The 18,246-nt window shown below is 39.7% G+C and overlaps 1 protein-coding gene across 1 annotated transcript in view; it reads right to left on the bottom strand.

Moving 5' to 3' along the window:
• Nucleotides 1-526: 526 nt before the first annotated feature.
• The window catches only part of Polk (DNA polymerase kappa), a 61,277-nt gene continuing 43,557 nt past the window's right edge, over nucleotides 527-18,246 (bottom strand). The window contains exons 7-15 of the mRNA XM_076927212.1: nucleotides 17,815-18,051; nucleotides 16,532-16,656; nucleotides 14,260-14,426; nucleotides 11,865-11,897; nucleotides 10,119-10,215; nucleotides 5,858-6,029; nucleotides 2,562-3,473; nucleotides 2,162-2,195; nucleotides 527-1,992 (exon numbers count right to left, since the gene is read on the bottom strand). Coding sequence (XP_076783327.1) covers nucleotides 1,908-1,992; nucleotides 2,162-2,195; nucleotides 2,562-3,473; nucleotides 5,858-6,029; nucleotides 10,119-10,215; nucleotides 11,865-11,897; nucleotides 14,260-14,426; nucleotides 16,532-16,656; nucleotides 17,815-18,051 — 1,862 coding nt within the window. The 3' untranslated portion in view covers nucleotides 527-1,907. The remainder of the gene's footprint in view (nucleotides 1,993-2,161; nucleotides 2,196-2,561; nucleotides 3,474-5,857; nucleotides 6,030-10,118; nucleotides 10,216-11,864; nucleotides 11,898-14,259; nucleotides 14,427-16,531; nucleotides 16,657-17,814; nucleotides 18,052-18,246) is intronic.

The following is an 18,246-nucleotide window of genomic DNA, read 5'->3' on the forward strand; positions in this document are numbered from 1 at the left end:
CCAGGGACAAGCCCCTCAATAAGTCATCCGGTTTAGTCAGCCCTAAACACAAATACATATGAGCTACAGTACATGTACAGTACATGAGCTCAGCAGGTAACCATATGTGTAACAATATGTGCATACACACACACACATAACCACACACTCACACACACACTCACACAAACACACACACTCACACACACATACTTTCACACACATACACAAACATATACACACACATACACACACACTTAAACATACACACATACACACACTCACACACACATACACACATACACACACATATTCTCATACAAATACACAAACATATACACACACATACACACACACACATAAACATACACACACACACATAAGTATATATGTAACGATATTTAAAAAGAGGTCATAGATTTGAGAGGATTGAGAGCACATGGGAGGGGTTGGAAGAGAAAGAACAAGAGAAGAAAATAATGTAACAGTATGCATCAAAAATTTTTTAATTTAAAAAAAATTTTAAATTATTAAATATGACATTCAATTAAATGTAGCATCTACATGAAAATAATTTATTATTAATGCTGTAAAGAACAAAAATAAACTTCAGATAGAAGAAAATAATAAATACAGTAATATCTATTTTTCAATACATTAAATCAGTTTCATTGAATTCAATTTTACAAATAGTTTACATAAGTAAATCATAATCAATAACCAAAGCACCATAGCTTTGGAACTGTTGTGGTATATAATATTAGATAAGGTATTTAGCAAGCTTTAAGCCCATTTTTAAGCAACTAAAATCTAGCAATCAAAAGTCAGGTTAAGACTGGGGCATATAAGGTCGGTCCTAAGATCCCTCAAATATTTTTCTGTCTATAGTAAATGCATTAAAATATGCAAAGGCAAAACTATAAAAAAGATTCAGTCCTTTTTTTCTTTTCATTTTTCGTTTTCGTTTTCTGAGGTAGGGTTTCTCTGTGTGGTCCAGGCTGTTCTTTCTGGAACTCACTCTGTAGATCAAGCTGTCTTTGAATTCAGAGATCCTCCTGCCCCTGCCTCTCAGTGCTGCTGCAAGTCTGTCTTCCACAACTATTAGCAGAGATGACAGAGAAGTAGCTATGGTAAGTGCAGTGACTCCTCAGGGCTCATCCTCGGAGTTGTCTATTTTCTCCCAGATAGGGGAATGAAAGCCAGGCAACTACACAACTTATCTTCTTTACTGCAGATTTGTAGTCAAATATAATTGATAAGAAATGAAATACTGCCATTTAAAGTATTGAGTTAAAAAAAAAAAACAATTTTGAATTACAGACTAAGTATTTTTTTATGTGAACCAAGTGCCTATTCATAAGGTAAGTAAGACAATACAAATAACAACAGTTTGAACAGGTCCTCTGAACACAGATAATACTGTGCATCACTTTCCTGGAGGGAACTGCATGCCCATGCTCTCTCTGTTAAGCTACTGTTCTCCATGGACATCATGGCTAAATCTAAGCACATCTGCTCACAGAACACTTAGACACACGAGCAGGTGCAGTAGCATCAATGACAACACGGTGTCTAAGCACCGAGGAGCTGAGGCTGAAGTGCTTGCACACAGCTCAGAGTCCTTGTAAGTATTTTATATCCACTATAAAATAACGCATCGCCTTCTGACCTCACTTCTTTCGTTGTCTCTAACACGACTGACTGACTTCCAACTTATTATATATATTGGGAATGAAATTCTCACGGTTATTAAGGAAAATACAAAAGAAATAAGTTAATATTCAGTCTATATTCTTAGAAAGGTCATGTGGGGGAGGTGTTATTGCACTTGTCTTCCTTAAAGGGGTATATTTAAAATGAGGAAGATTAAATACATTGACTATGAAAATACTAATTTCAATAAAAAACGTTGATAAATTGTTCAAAGTTCATTTAAAAAATCCATCAAGGGTGTTTCTGGGACCTTGGGGTTTTGTTTTCTTCGATGCTGGGCCCTTCGTCTTCAGTCCTGGCCTGGAATGAGAAAGAACACACAGTTTCAATGTAGAAGAAAATATGTGAAAAGAATTCTGCAAAAACAGCTTTGAAAATGTTGCTTGGTTAGTTTAGGAAAGCAGAGTTGCGCCCCTAAAGCTCAGAGCAAACCACAAGCTCTCTTCACTGAAGCTCAAGCCAATCGTACCTTTTGGTCCTTCCTGAAGCCTTCTGAAGTCTGTCTGCAAGGGAAAGAAAAGTCAAGAAATTACACAATGGAAAAGAGAAAATCATTAAAAAAAAAGCCACACAGAAATTATAAAACTAACAGATTAAAGGTATTATACATATCCCAAACTAATTTTTAAAAATATTGTTACATTAATTAAACTAATGGGGGGTGTGTATGTGTGGTGTGTGTGTGTGTGTGTGTGTGTGTGTGTGTGTGTGTGTGTGTGTAGAGGGTACCGAACTCTGTGACACTGGAGTTACAGATGGTTGTGAGCCATCATGTGCATTCTGGGGCCCAAACAAAGACACACAAGAGTTGCACGTGCTCTTAGCCACTGGCCTGCCTCCCCTCCTCCCCTTAGCGACTACATGCTTACCAGTGCTTCCTGAGCTTACTTTGGGTTGCTTAACCAAATTAACTTCACTATTTCTCAGCTCTTGGATTATGCCTTTATTTAAGCAAATATCCACATGTATGTTGAAGACGGTAAGATCAGAAGTCTCTTGCTCTAGGTTACAAACAGGACAAACTAGAGCTCCTGTTACTACCTCATCTGTACAGGGCTGGGCAGATTCTTGCCTACTTAATATACTGACAGTTTCATTTGCCAATGATATAGGACAAGATCCGTTTGAAGTATCAGGATATTCCTCTTTGCTGTGATTATTCCCTAGAGTGTCCATATCTGCTGCTTTCAGTGATCTGTCTTCAGTCTCTGTTAGACCTGCACCATCTACTGAAGTGATCTCTCCATTTTCATGCCCCTGTTTCTCCCACAGTGAAATAGAGTGGTGTGCAGCTTCCTTCTGACCGATGTCTGCAGAGGAAGCACGTGAGTAACAGGGCATTTCTGAGTTCTCACTGGTTGATGGTCCATCAAGACAGGCATCAACGTGTTCATTAAAAGCTTCCAGACTGAAACCTTCTTGCTCCTTAAAGCAAACTGGACATATAAATGTCTGACAGTCATTTGAATTCTCTGATGTTTCAAAACTCTTGCTCATCTTCTTTAATGCTTGGGATGGTTCCACGGTCTGTAAAGTTGGCTGACCCGAAATTTTACATCTGGGTGTGTCTTGACAGTTCGAGATTCTTTCTGATCGCTTTTTATCAAAGAAACTCTTCTTATGAGACATTTCTAAGGGCTTTACAAGCTCAGTTTTGTCAGTTTTGTCTAGAATATACCCAGTAGATGACAAAGCATGGTTTCCAGCCTGTAAGAAACCAATGATGCTCCTTTGTTGGTGTTTCCTGTCATCTTCATTCGAAAAAGTAGACATCCGGACACCTAAATGAGACCAAAACCAGTCAGTCTCAAATTGTACAGACATTCACTCCCAACAAGGACAAAGCACGGAAAACAATACTATTATGACATGTATGTACAGGTAAACTACAGAGAAATAAGTACCACTGGAGATGTACACACACATACACAACACACATTTTTTAAGTGCTAAAGTTTGGGCCTGTATATACAGTCTTTCAAATGTTAGGCATATAATTTACCACTTAGCTATATTCACAGACCAGTATTTTTCAAGTTAAAGGACACTGGCTTCATGGCAGGTATTATAAAGAAGAATTTACTTTGCTTTATAAAATTGAGTATCAGTAACTGTTAATCTGTTGGGGTTGGCATGATTATATAGAACTTTCAATATCAGTAAGTAGAAAGTAATCAATTGGAGTCAACTACAGAGACTCTTCAGTGCTGATCTTTTTCAATAGGCTTAACTTTTTAAGGAGTGTTTCATTTTCACACAACAATTGAACAGAATATTCCCACATATCATGTATTGTCATTCACACACACACACACACACACACACACACACACACACACACCACTATTACCCAAACACTATAGTTTACCTAAGAATTTAATCTTGGTAGTTTTCATTCTATGAGTTTAGATGTAGTTATAAAGACACATAGTCACCATTATAGAATTGTATACTGGAGAGAAATTTTAATCCAGCAACATGGCTACTCTGGCTAGAATACAGACACACTGTTAGCATACACCTTTAATCCCTCTTGCTGGAATACAGACATATCTTAGTACACACCATTAATCCCAAACAATGAAGGTAAAGTTAATTTGTAGAAAGAAGCATCCATGTTTGAAAGTGATGTCTAACTGAGTGGCAGACAAAGTGATGAATCAGAGAAAGATTTGACAGAATAGGATATGCCCAACTTTTATGAGAACAGAGAGCAAAGAGGCAACATAAGAAGAGACAGGGCAGAGAGAGGGAGGAGACAGTTTTACCAAGACAGGTTGCAGAGAGAGAGAGAGAACAAGCTAGACACAGGGAAGACAGAACAAGCCAGAGAATGAGAAGGAACCAGATTAGAACGGATTGCCAGAGTTAGTTTGAAGCCAAGCAGAGCAAAAAGTCAGAGGCTAAGACAGAAGCCAGATGTAATCAGTCAGCTTGGAGAAAAGCTTTGAGCCGGAACAGCTGAGTTGAATCAGCCAGCCAGGGTTCAGAAAGAACTAGGAAGGGTAAATTTATTCAGCAGGAAGTGTCAGAGGCTGAAAACATTCTAGGCCTAGGTTAGATTACCTAGAAGCTGGAGGCTAGAAGCTTCTGGGACTACATCTAGGTTAGCAGATGCAGTAAGCCTCAGAGATGACAGTTACATCAGGGGAATAAAAGTTACTTTTACAATACATAGTTGTTTCATTAGCTTCAAATCCTCTGCCTTCATCTTTCCCCTTGGGCAATACTGTCTTTACCATCTCTAAGGTTTTGCCTTTTTCAAGATGCCAATCACACAACACTGGCTTCTTATGCTTACAATATTTACTTAAGTTTCCCTCATGTCCTTTTGAAGCTCATTTACATGCTGGACATTATTCTGTTGTCTGGACATACAGTTTATCAATCCACTTAATTATATCTTGCTTGCTTCCAAGTTTTGCAATTACAAAGAAAGTTTCTATAGACACTTGCTCTTTGGCTCTTTTTAATAGACTTCCTGCAGTGGCCTCACTGTTTGCTACCTCTAGGTGTGAAAGTGAGACTAATGAGCTGTCTTGGCACTCTCTCTTACAGTTCACTCGGAACTGTAAACTACTGTTTCCAACAGATAGTGGCTGGCAGTGTGGTTTCACAGTGTCATAATCTTGATTTGTGATTTTGAAATCCAAAATGTCTAGAAACCATAGCACAGAGTGATATAGACTAAATTGGCGTGATATTATTTAGTGTCCTCATAATTTAAATAACAAACGTGCTGTTGTTGTTGAGTGACAAAAACATCCACGTTTCATTATGTCATGGTGTTCCAGATCACCAAGAGAGTATTACAGGATATAATTAGAGTGCCCTGGATTTGTTTCTCAAATCTGTTATGTTTTGAGTCTTGAAACATTGTGCCTCAAGGACTTCAGAAAAAAATAAAGATAAGAAAATTCCATTCTGTGTGTGCATCCGGTTCTAGGAATTACAGCTGATCGCATAGACCAAGAAGCTCAGCTCTTAAACAGTTTCAGAAATAAACAGAGGGGAGGGAAAGATTTCCAAGTTGAATGGTTTTCCTTTTTATGAAGGGGGCATTATTGAACATTTAAGGGGAAAATAAATAAACAAATAAATAGAAGGGCAGAGAGAGAGAGAGAGAGAGAGAGAGAGAGAGAGAGAGAGAGAGAGGCCTACCTACCCATCAGTCTTAACCGCAGGGGATGTGGAGAACCCGCATTAACTTCTGTCCTTAGCAGCTCCTTAGCAATGGCAAATATTTCCTCTGCAGTAGAAATGGCCCATGGAACTGTAGATGCTCGAGTTTTTACTTCAAAATTCACGTTCTTCAGCTTAATGGTAACAGTTCTTCCCTACAACATATGCAGCACATTAATATGGAAGGTTTCACAACTTGTAGAAGGTTGTTTGCAGATTAGAAAAGTTTAACGAGCCTGTTTGTATATAAGGATACAAAAGTGGGATCAGCTTTTATAAAACACGGTCATGAAAACTGTCAAAATTAAAATCCATGTCTGAAAATATCACTTAGCATATAATGACTATTCCTACCTCAATTAATTAAAAACTATTTTTACATGATGGGCAAAGTTAACTAATCACCTTTACTTTTACTGTACATCCCCCGAAGGTAATTCAGTTTTGAAAGTCAGGGGGAATGAATAGCCCACACTTACTCCATGACAACCACTTGCCAGAGTGCTCTGACAGACACCTCTAAGGATCATCTGTATGGCTAGTGACTTGAGGACATGAGGTTTCAGTTGGGGAGGAATTTGAGTATTTCCTTGGTGTGTGTGGAAGTAACTGGCAGCTGTTTCACTTGAGGGTAAGTTCAACTCCTGACTCATTTCCTGAGGAAGAATCAGTAACTTCAGGCAGCAGAGCCTGTCACACATTCCCTTAACTAGGTGATGACGTTGACAGGAGAGGATGGGAAGGCTACTTCACCTCCGTGCTATTCTTTCTAAATATCTGTAGCCTATGACATGGGACAAATGAGACAGTGGCATTCTATAGGACACATGGCCAGTGCTTATCAAGACTGTCAGTTTTACAAAGAGGGAAAGGTTATCAAACTCACAGAGCAACCTTAGGAGACAGGACACTATGTGGGTCCCCGGAGAGAATCCTGGAGAGAAATGAGCAGGAAGACAAGAGAAGCCAAAGGCAGTCTGAAGCTTGGCTAATAGCAAGTGCTGTCATCACTCTCCAGTTTGACAAGTATCTATGGTGGTATGAAGTGTTAACAGTTGAGGAGCCGGGTGACAAGGATAATGGACATTTCTATGTTCTCTTGGAAGCAGCCCTTTAAATCTGAAATGATTCTACAATTAAAAGTGCATTAAAAAAATTCAAAGATAAACTATTTTACACTCGAGCTATTAAGTTAGAAGTAAAATTGCTCCTCAAACACTCCAAGTTTCTCCAGGAACTTTTTAATACTTTTGTATTACACTTTGTAAAACTAACTCTGGCTTGAGGGGATTAAGGAAATACTAAATGTGGACTCTCCTGAAGGAAGATTACAAACTTGGCAGTTCAGAGCATTTCAGGATGCTCTTCTCAGGGTGTTTAGCAACCAGGATTAGAGCCCTGAAATACAGCCCCTGTGTTAGAAGGTCACTGTCTCGGTGAGCAAAACCTTCAGTGATGATTGGAGAAGGATTTATGATCAGAGGACGCAGTTGTAGAAAAGGCCTTCCCTTTGCCTTTGTCTCTCCTGGCACGTGACTCTCATGTAGTAGCAATGATCTAGTGTGTGACTCTCATGTAGACGCAATGATCTAGCGTGTGACTCTCATGTAATAGCAATGATCTAGTGTGTGACTCTCATGTAGTAACAATGATCTAGCGTGTGACTCTCATGTAGTAGCAATGATCTAGTGCGTGACTCTCATGTAGTAGCAATGATCTAGTGTGTGACTCTCATGTAGAAGCAATGATCTAGCGTGTGACTCTCATGTAGTAGCAATGATCTAGCGTGTGACTCTCATGTAGTAGCAATGATCTAGTGCGTGACTCTCATGTAGTAGCAATGATCTAGCGTGTGACTCTCATGTAGTAGCAATGATCTAACGTGTGACTCTCATGTAGTAGCAATGATCGAGCACGTGATTCTCATGTAGTAGCAATGATCTAGCGTGTGACTCTCATGTAGTAGCAATGATCTAGCATGTGACTCTCATGTAGTAGCAATGATCTAACGTGTGACTCTCATGTAGTAGCAATGATCTAGCGTGTGACTCTCATGTAGTAGCAATGATCTAGCATGTGGCTCCACTGTAGTAGCAATGATCTAGCGTGTGACTCTCATGTAGTAGCAATGATCTAGCATGTGACTCTCATGTAGAAGCAATGATCTAGCATGTGACTCTCATGTAGTAACAATGATCTAGCACGTGACTCTCATGTAGTAGCAATGATCTAGCGTGTGACTCTCATGTAGTAGCAATGATCTAACGTGTGACTCTCATGTAGTAGCAATGATCTAGCGTGTGACTCTCATGTAGTAGCAATGATCTAGCGTGTGACTCTCATGTAGTAGCAATGATCTAGCGTGTGACTCTCATGTAGTAGCAATGATCTAGCGTGTGACTCTCATGTAGTAGCAATGATCTAACGTGTGACTCTCATGTAGTAGCAATGATCTAGCGCGTGACTCTCATGTAGTAGCAATGATCTAGCGTGTGACTCTCATGTAGTAGCAATGATCTAGCATGTGACTCTCATGTAGTAGCAATGATCTAACGTGTGACTCTCATATAGTAGCAATGATCTAGCGTGTGACTCTCATGTAGTAGCAATGATCTAGCGTGTGACTCTCATGTAGTAGCAATGATCTAACGTGTGACTCTCATGTAGTAGCAATGATCTAGCGTGTGACTCTCATGTAGTAGCAATGATCTAGCATGTGGCTCCACTGTAGTAGCAATGATCTAGCATGTGACTCTCATGTAGTAACAATGATCTAGCATGTGATTCTCATGTAGTAGCAATGATCTAGCGTGTGACTCTCATGTAGTAGCAATGATCTAACGTGTGACTCTCATGTAGTAGCAATGATCTAGCATGTGGCTCCACTGTAGTAGCAATGATCTAGCATGTGACTCTCATGTAGTAACAATGATCTAGCATGTGATTCTCATGTAGTAGCAATGATCTAGCGTGTGACTCTCATGTAGAACCAATGATCTAGCGTGTGACTCTCATGTAGTAGCAATGATCTAGTGTGTGGCTCTCATGTAGTAGCAATGATCTAGCGTGTGACTCTCATGTAGTAGCAATGATGATCTAGCGTGTGACTCTCATGTAGTAGCAATGATGATCTAGCGTGTGACTCTCATGTAGTAGCAATGATCTAGCGCGTGACTCTCATGTAGTAGCAATGATCTAGCGTGTGACTCTCATGTAGTAGCAATGATCTAGCGCGTGACTCTCATGTAGTAGCAATGATCTAGCGTGTGACTCTCATGTAGTAGCAATGATCTAGCGTGTGACTCTCATGTAGTGGCAATGATCTAGCGCGTGACTCTCATGTAGTGGCAATGATCTAGCGCGTGACTCTCATGTAGTAGCAATGATCTAGCGTGTGACTCTCATGTAGTAGCAATGATCTAGCGTGTGACTCTCATGTAGTAGCAATGATCTAACGTGTGACTCTCATGTAGTAGCAATGATCTAGCGTGTGACTCTCATGTAGTAGCAATGATCTAGCGTGTGGCTCCACTGTAGTAGCAATGATCTAGCATGTGACTCTCATGTAGTAACAATGATCTAGCATGTGATTCTCATGTAGTAGCAATGATCTAGCGTGTGACTCTCATGTAGAACCAATGATCTAGCGTGTGACTCTCATGTAGTAGCAATGATCTAGCGTGTGGCTCTCATGTAGTAGCAATGATCTAGCGTGTGACTCTCATGTAGTAGCAATGATCTAGCGTGTGACTCTCATGTAGTAGCAATGATGATCTAGCGTGTGACTCTCATGTAGTAGCAATGATCTAGCGTGTGACTCTCATGTAGTAGCAATGATCTAGCGTGTGACTCTCATGTAGTAGCAATGATCTAGCGTGTGACTCTCATGTAGTAGCAATGATCTAGCGTGTGACTCTCATGTAGTAGCAATGATCTAGCGTGTGACTCTCATGTAGTAGCAATGATCTAGCGTGTGACTCTCATGTATTGTTAAGGGTACAAAGATGCCCTTCATGACCATGGAGCCATTTTAGTGTCACAAACTGACCTTCGTGGAGTGACCTCAGCACCGCTCTCACAGACGTCAGGCTCACTGTGTTCCTGACTGATGGGAATAGCCCTGTTCTACTGTATCTGTCTCTAGCTTTAATAAACGTGTGTTCTCTTCACTTAGAGTAGTAGGATCCTATAATGGAAAAACAAAACACAAACTAAAAACTAAAACTCCCATCAAAATCCAGTACCTTAAGTCCTTCCTTCTGGAGATCGTGGGCGAGCTCAGTGCACAGTTCTTGGCACAAGCTGTACTGTTCCTCTGTTTTACTTATCTCACTGAATGTCCTGGAGAAACAAGAAGGATGTTTGTGCACAATGTAAAACTACAGATGAATAACTTGGTAATGATAGAGTACATTCAAATAGCTCGGCACTGTATTTTCTTTGACATAAATTAAAGTTTTCACATAACCTAACACATAATTAAGTAAAAATATCTGTTTGAGTGATCAAAAGCCATTTGTATAGGCACAGTGATCAGCAAAACCCTCAACTTTATGCTCTCTCTCTTCTTAAGACACGACCTCCTTTTGCAGCCCTGGTTGGACTAGAACTTGCTCTATAGACCAAGCTGCCCCTGAGTTCACAGAGATGAGCCCATCTCCCCCTCCACAGTGCTAGGATTAAAGGCACGCACCACTGTGTCCATCCCTCACTCATTTTTAACTGCCACATTGGAGCTTTCTTATCGTGTGCTCTTCCATATTGGAGAAGAAGCTTCTTCTACATGACTGTAATCTGGGACCTTCCTCCCTACTTCCATACCAAACTTGATGCCCCTAAAGCATTTTTTAAAAATCCAGGAGAGTACGAAATTAAAAAACAAACAAACAAACAAACAAACAAAAACAGGTAGTGGTTCTTATATGTCTCAATAGAATGTTGACACGTTGAGCAAATAATTGGTAAACTTGTAAAATATACACATCTCTCCTTAAACAAAGTTCCATTAAGATTTCATGTGACTCCAAACAAGATTCTAAGCCCCCAACACTAGACAATCTCTAAGTCAGTGGTTTTCAACCTATGGGTTGTGACCCCTTTGGACGTTGACCACCGCTTTCACAGGGGTTACCGAGAACCATCGGAAAACACAGATATTTACATTGCAATTCATAACAGTAGCAAGTTTACAGTTACGAAGAATAAAAGTAATTTCATGGTTGGGGGCCACCACAACATGAGGAACTGTACTAAAGGGTCGCAGCATCAGGAAGGCTGAGAACCACTGCTAGGCTTTCCTTTACCAATATTACCTCAGGTTACACCCTTTATCTGAAACACTTAAGAAGGAAGATTTGAAGATTTTTTGTTTTTAATTTGTTTTGTAATATCTGTTTGTGCACAGTGAGATATCCTCAGATGGAACCCAGGTTTAATTTGTTGTGTATATACCTTATACACGGTATTCCAATGATCTGTGTTTGACTGTGACCCGTCCCCTAAAATGAGGGGCAAAGCTCCCACGTGCGACATAGAATCTCAGCTCTCAGAAGTCTTGGGATTTGGAACACTTCAGACTTCAGAAATTTGGATCAGATGTGCTCTCAACATGTAACTTAAAACCTCTGCTCAGATATTGGCCAATATCTGAAGTTCCTGGAACTCCCACTGTAATGTCTTAGGATTGTCAGGCAAACATTTAGTCTTATAAAGAAGATTAGAAATCCCAAAGTGTTTAGTTTTCACTAAACTGGAGTAACATCAGTATTAAAAAATATAAATGTTGACCATGTTGTCTTACTGTGAGTATAGCAACCAAAGACAGTGTATTGAGCTTAGGTTTACCTTAGGAGTATAAGCTGCCAAAAACTGTGAAGTTTTTTTTTTTATTATAGTGATACTTTACTATAAATGAACTTGAAACAGTTCAATATACACTGAATCACACGTCATTAACCTTATTTTTATTTATATAAGACAACAAATATTACCTTTCAACGCTCATACTTTTCCTTTCTCCATCCCTTGAAATGAGAGAAAAAAAAAAGGTTATTTCTAGCTCAAAGAAAACTGAGTTGGTTTTAGTCAATAAGAGAATTTAATATACTCGTTTTAACTAACTAATTTTATGTGTGTGGGAGTTTTGCCTGTATATATGTCTGTATGTCTGTGCCGTGTGTGTGTTCAGCACTCACAGACAGCAGGAGAGAGCGCTGTGTCCCCTGAAACCGGAGCCACCATCTGTGAGCCACCATGTGGGTGAGCTAGGAGTGGAAACCAAGTCCTCCAGAACAATGGCCAGTGCTTTCACCTGCCCAGCCACCTCTACAGCACTCCCTCCCCCACATCCTCTCTAAAGATGTCATTAAAAAATTATATCTTGCAAAACCCACTGTGGGTTTCTTGTAAATCTAAAAATGAAACTGTCACTGTGACATACATAGATAAGATACTAATTTGATTTCACGTTCATGGACCAAGTCTATATCTATAGTAGAAAACAAAATGAAAACTAGGTTTATAACTTGCTTCTATTAAAAGTCTGATGTATGGAACTAGGAGGCAGCAGTCCAGCAGCTGTCAGCCACAGCATCCGCTGTCAGCCTCAGCATCCATGGACCTCTACATAAGTCAATGCTGCTTCTTCATTCGGGGGCTGGTGCACCAACTCCTCTCCTACAGGTCACCCATGACTCATTAAGAGAAGGATAATGACTGAGAATCTAAACCAACTACTTTGACTGGACTAAGCTACTCTAATAGGGGCCACTGAACTAAAGAAATTGAAGTAACATGTGCTTTATTCACTGTCCAAGTACTCACGGATGAACTATGCCTAAACTGCTCGAGCACACAGAGAGACTAGTGAATAAAATATACCCAGTGTCAGAGTGTGCTCAGCTGCTGTAGGCTGTTGAAAAACAAGTCTCTATCAGGGTATATGGTTCGAGATGGCTGCAAAGTTGAGAGCTGCTTTCTAGCCGCTTTCTGCTAAAAGTTGGCTCCCAACACAGCTCAGTAATAGAGCACATGCCAAAAACATGTGACGTTCAATAAATCACAAGAACCAAAAAAGTAAACAAACAAACAAACAACAACAACAACAACAACAAAAGGGCAGTGTGTTCAAAAGAGAGAATACCCTAAGTATAATGGGGAAAAAGATGACCTTATCTGGATTAAATAAGAAACTAGATCATTTACAGTACTGTGATTTTATCTTCCATGATGCACACTTGAGACGAAAATCTTTTAACTGTGGCCTCAAGAGAACGAAGAGCACAGGACTTGAGAATGATGTCTACTGCCATCGTTGCTGTCCCGCCTCCTCTCTGACTGACAGGGCTCACTATGTGTGTAGCTTAGGCTAGCCTCTAATCATTATCAGACTTTGCAGTTTTTGTAATTAATTTTATCCATATCCTCTTTGATTTTATTGCTGTCCTTTAATTTGAACAATTATATAGGAATATATATAAAGGAAGCCAGGCATGATGTATCTAATTTCAACATTTAGGGAGGAGTAATCTAACCACATCTATCTACCCTCCCCCCAGATAACAGGACATCATAAGGTCTTTGGAAGGTTCACTAACAGGACAGATCATGATAAACACACTGCCTAGGACTGATTTTTATGATTTCCACTCTTCTCTTTTGCTTCTTTTTATTCGTCCACAAGAAGCCCAAATGAGAAAGTGAAGAACTAAGTACAGGACTTTTGTTTGGGTGTCTCACCTCCTAGGTTGCAGTGGAAACAGTCACCACATTCTACATTGTCATCTTTTTCTGGCCTCCAACTCCGGATAACCTTGTCACCCCACACTGACCTCTGATGTCCCTTTTCATGGCCCCGCTCTGCCTTTCTTTCTTCATCCGTTTCTTTGGCCATTTTCTGTTTCTTATACTGGTGGTAAACTCCAGCAAGGCAGGACCTTGTCCAACCCACTGTCACTGTCTCCAGTGCCTACACCAGGGTCAACAGCTCAGCACTCACTCACACACCTGAAAACTAAATGGACTGCAGCTAAGGAATTTCAAAGTATCATTAAATCTTGCTTAAGGAATAAACTGTGCAACATAAACCACCTGTCTTTCATCAACACCCTCAACACTGACCTATCTCTTACAGTGTGGCAACAGAATGAGACAGGAAGGGGACAGAAGTAACCATCATTCCTCACTGCTGAAGCCCATATATAGAAATGATACATTATCTCTTTTTTTCCATAGGCAAACTGATAACTTTAGCTAGGACAGTTGCTAAACTAAAGCAGTCAAAATGAATTTAAAAAACATTTTGAAATCGCCTTTATCTCAAAGGTTCAAACTGATACTGATAAATCATAATGAAAACGATAAAAAGCTGAATAACGCTACAGATACCTTGCCAGGTCTGTTGAACCTAGACCCAGTGCGATGTGAAGAAAATAATGCCAAGACGTTTCCGAGAAAAGGAGAGAAAGCAACGCTCTCTGTTGGTACAGCTCTGTGCAAGTAACAATCCCGAGAGCCATTAACATTTTCTCTGTAACTTTTCCTATTCCAGAAACCTAGAAAAGAACCCATATTTAGTAAAACTGAGTATAGTACAGCAGATGAACCAGTATTTATAATTTAGTGCAGGCGCGTGTGTCTGAAGGGAATGCTGTTGATGCTGAGGCTTGAACTCAGAGTCTTGAACCTGCTGAGTAAACAGTCTGCTGTTGAGTGACGTTCCCAGGGGAAGATTATAATCCTCTCTTGCTATTTTCATATGTCATGTAAGAAAACAGTTATTATTTTTGGTCACATAGCCTAATTTAATAGAAAAATTTAAGGGGATTTAAAAAAAAGACTTCTGTGGTCATACAAGTTTTGGAAGTAGTAGAGCAAACCAATGAAACTTTTTAGTATAGTATTTATGTGTCTTTAATATTCTAATACCCTCACTCCAAAGGGATACAGAATTTTATTTTTGACAAAACTAAACCGAAGTACTTCACCATCTCTAAAATGATAAAAGAAAAAAAAACTTTATATTTTTTAACAATTGAACTGTATACTACATGATAGTCTAGAGCCTGTTTAAAATAATGGACAAGATTGAATTTCTATAAGGTATCACTCAATGTTCAAGGAAAAGGCTGTATAGCAAAGATCCCAGTGTTAATGACCCCTGGATACTATATACATACAGTAGATTTTCTAAGGTATGAATGAATAGGTGTCCCATTTTTTTTAAGTTCTAGGTTCAAATATTGGATCAATTAAAATATTGGTGATATTTTAAAATCTCATTTAGAAATCATTACTTATACAATAATAATTTAAAAATCCTTAATTATAAAAGTAAAGAAGACATAGAATACAAAAGTTCCGAAGCTACAAATAACAAAATAGACCGTTTCTAGAACCTTGTGGGAAAATGTATCATCTTAGAGGTGGTGAAGTATTTTGGTTCAATTTTGTCAGAAACAAAACTCTGTATCCCTTTGGAGTTCATACCCGCTCATCTGGCAGCAACTGGACTGGAGGCTGAGACAGCGTAGGTTATGAAGACCCCCCAACACGGGAGACCCTTACTCAAGTCTCAGGAAATCACGGCCACCCAAAAATCGATGACACCGTACCTGGATGCAATCAGCAGAGGTTTATTAGGGAGAGTTGGCTAGCCAAGGTCAATTCGGTTCACTCATGCAGGAGTTGAATTGACAAAGCTAGTCAGTCTGAGAAGGATTTTTAAAGGGGGAAACCACAAACCTGGAGAGTGAGCGGGGTGGTGAAAGGTTGCTAAGGAAATATAACAATGAAAATAGCGAAGAATTCCAGAGAAACACAACCTAAGTGAATCAGGGTCATGTGGAAAACACTCTGTATTCTCAAAATGTGGTCTTGCCCTGTCACTAGCTCAACTATTTCTCAGTCTCACCTAGATGACTTGTATTTCTCTTTGTGGTCAGGAATGTGTCTTCCTGCTTTGGGTCTTCCCCACCCACAGGTGGGTTCTCTTCTCTGAGGCTTGAGGAATGTTAATCTAGCAAGTATCCTCTGACTCAGGGATAATGTCCTCCTCCCGGAATGCATCACGGGGCAGTGAAGGCCTGAAATCTTACATTCAGTTCCACTTTCTGGAACTGGTGAGCCTGCATTCTTTTGCTCAGGTCTAGGGGTAAAGAAAAAGCCTATATATATTTTACAAAATGATCTTTATAATTTTTCATTCTACAGTTACAGCGTAGGTTCTAGCTGCAGGCACTCCTGCAGGAGCTCCTTGTGTCCTTTCTCCTCGGTTGGGATGTACTTAAAGCCTACCATCTTGTGCGTTACTTTAAGCTCTCCAGCAGCAGAGCTTCTTAAACATGACGCTCAGGGTTCCACAGCAAGTTTCAAGTGCACGTTCAGCCACCCAGCAAAGCTCTCACATGCTACCATGGTTCACAACTATCCAGCAAAGATGATTGCTCTCAGCCAGTGGCTCTCAGCCTTCCTAACATTGTGACTCTTTAATACAGCCTTGCATGCTGTGGTGACCCTAAACATATGCTACCTTTATGACTCGTAATACAAATATCTGATATGCAGGATGTCTGGTCTGTGACGCCCACAGGGGTTGAGAGCCGTGGGGACTCAGAATTCAGAATGTATTCACAAATGATAGCTTTCTACAAGACCTTACCTTTCTAATAGGCAGGTCCTTGATGAAGTCCATCACCGCACTCCTGCAGGGGAGGATTTGGTACTGTCCATTTGGCTTGTTCTTATCACTGCACACTTTCGCTAACATTGTATTGGGGGCGATGCCTTAAAAAGAAGAGCACTCCATTCACTCCAAAAAGCTGCTATAGAGTTGATTATGTGATAAGGAAATGAAAGTTAAAGCAAATGCTCTGGAATGACACTTAAACATGACATCCGGGTACCGACACTCTCCCCAGGACTTCCTGGGGTTTTAGGGAAAGGGAATAGATTAGCTGTGGCAGCTGGTGACATGAGAAATAGTTCAGCCCCCACATCTTAGAATTCAGGAGTAACTTCTGAACCAAGTATATTAAGTATCACTCCTTTACTTATGACTGTACTAGGAATAAAAGATTATTTTAGCAGATTCTTATTGATTTCTCAGAAAAGGTTTAGGATATAGTTTGTGATGATAGATTCTCAATTTTTAAAAAGTTTTCCTCAATGTCAATCTTCTACATTAAAAAATTAAGTATTTTCACTTATAATAAAAGCAACAACAATATAAAACCTTTAATCTTTATTGTTACAAAGTAAACCACCACACATGATGTTTTACAATTCTAGGAGTCTTATCAAGAAAACTTATAGCAGGCGTATCAAAATATATTCATTAATAATTCATTTTGGTTTTTGTAGATATTTTCCTAAAGCTGATTATGTTCTGGAATAGAGAAACATTAACCTAGTCACATACGTCTTTAAGATAATGCAGCAGCTTTGTGACAAATGGTTCAACCATTATTAGTCCCTATGCTCAGGCCCCCAGATGCTCCTAGGGGTCGCTGATACACGTAAACTGGAGGGGGGGGGGAGCGGCATGGTTGGCTTTCTCTTCCTTTTTTTTTTTTTTTTAAACCAGATGGTCTTAAGTTGCTATGATACAAGTTGATCTTTTTCTTGGTGGAAGTGAGGAGAGGTTCACCAACCTGCATTTATGCTAGGCTCCTCCAAAGCAATCTAGGACAAGTGCCAATCAAATACACTGTGCAAATCCAACATGAAAATATATTTTGCATTTATGGATCACTATTTTAGGCTTAAGAACTTATGATAGCTTTTTTGCCTTTTTCTTTCTTTCTTTCTTTTTTTTTTTTGCTTAATTACAGCTTACCTGAAGGTTTAACAAACCTTATTAGGTAAAAGTTACTAGCAGACAAATCCAATGTCACCATCTACTTTACAATGAGGAACAGCTACCGTTAATATACCTTTAAATACCTGCACTGGCTGTCAGTGTTGTTTTTTGTTCAATTCTGAAGCGAATTTCCTTTACCACTTCCTCAGCCGATGTTCCAAAAACAACTGGATTTTGGGCTATTTGAGGATTGTTTTGTTCTTCAGAGTTCAGTTGGAAAGGACGTCCTTGGGGTTGCAAATCAGGAGGACTATCTTCAAAAAGCAGCGGGGAGATGGACCGCTCAGACTCGGTCTCGTTAGCTTCCTGTCCGGGCGTATCTAAATCACAACAGCAACAGAAAGTAAACTTCATTTTAAGAAGTACACACGTCTGAAGTTGGTTTCACTCCGGAGAGTCTTTCATTTTCCTCAATGCTTTCCTACCTTATCCCAATCCATTGTGTAATTTTTTTCTCTCTCTCCCTCCTTGCTCCCACCTTTCTGTGTGTGCACACTTGTCCGTGCTTGAAACAG

This window comes from Arvicanthis niloticus, chromosome 29, assembly GCF_011762505.2.
Source record: "Arvicanthis niloticus isolate mArvNil1 chromosome 29, mArvNil1.pat.X, whole genome shotgun sequence".
Lineage (NCBI taxonomy): Eukaryota > Metazoa > Chordata > Mammalia > Rodentia > Muridae > Arvicanthis > Arvicanthis niloticus.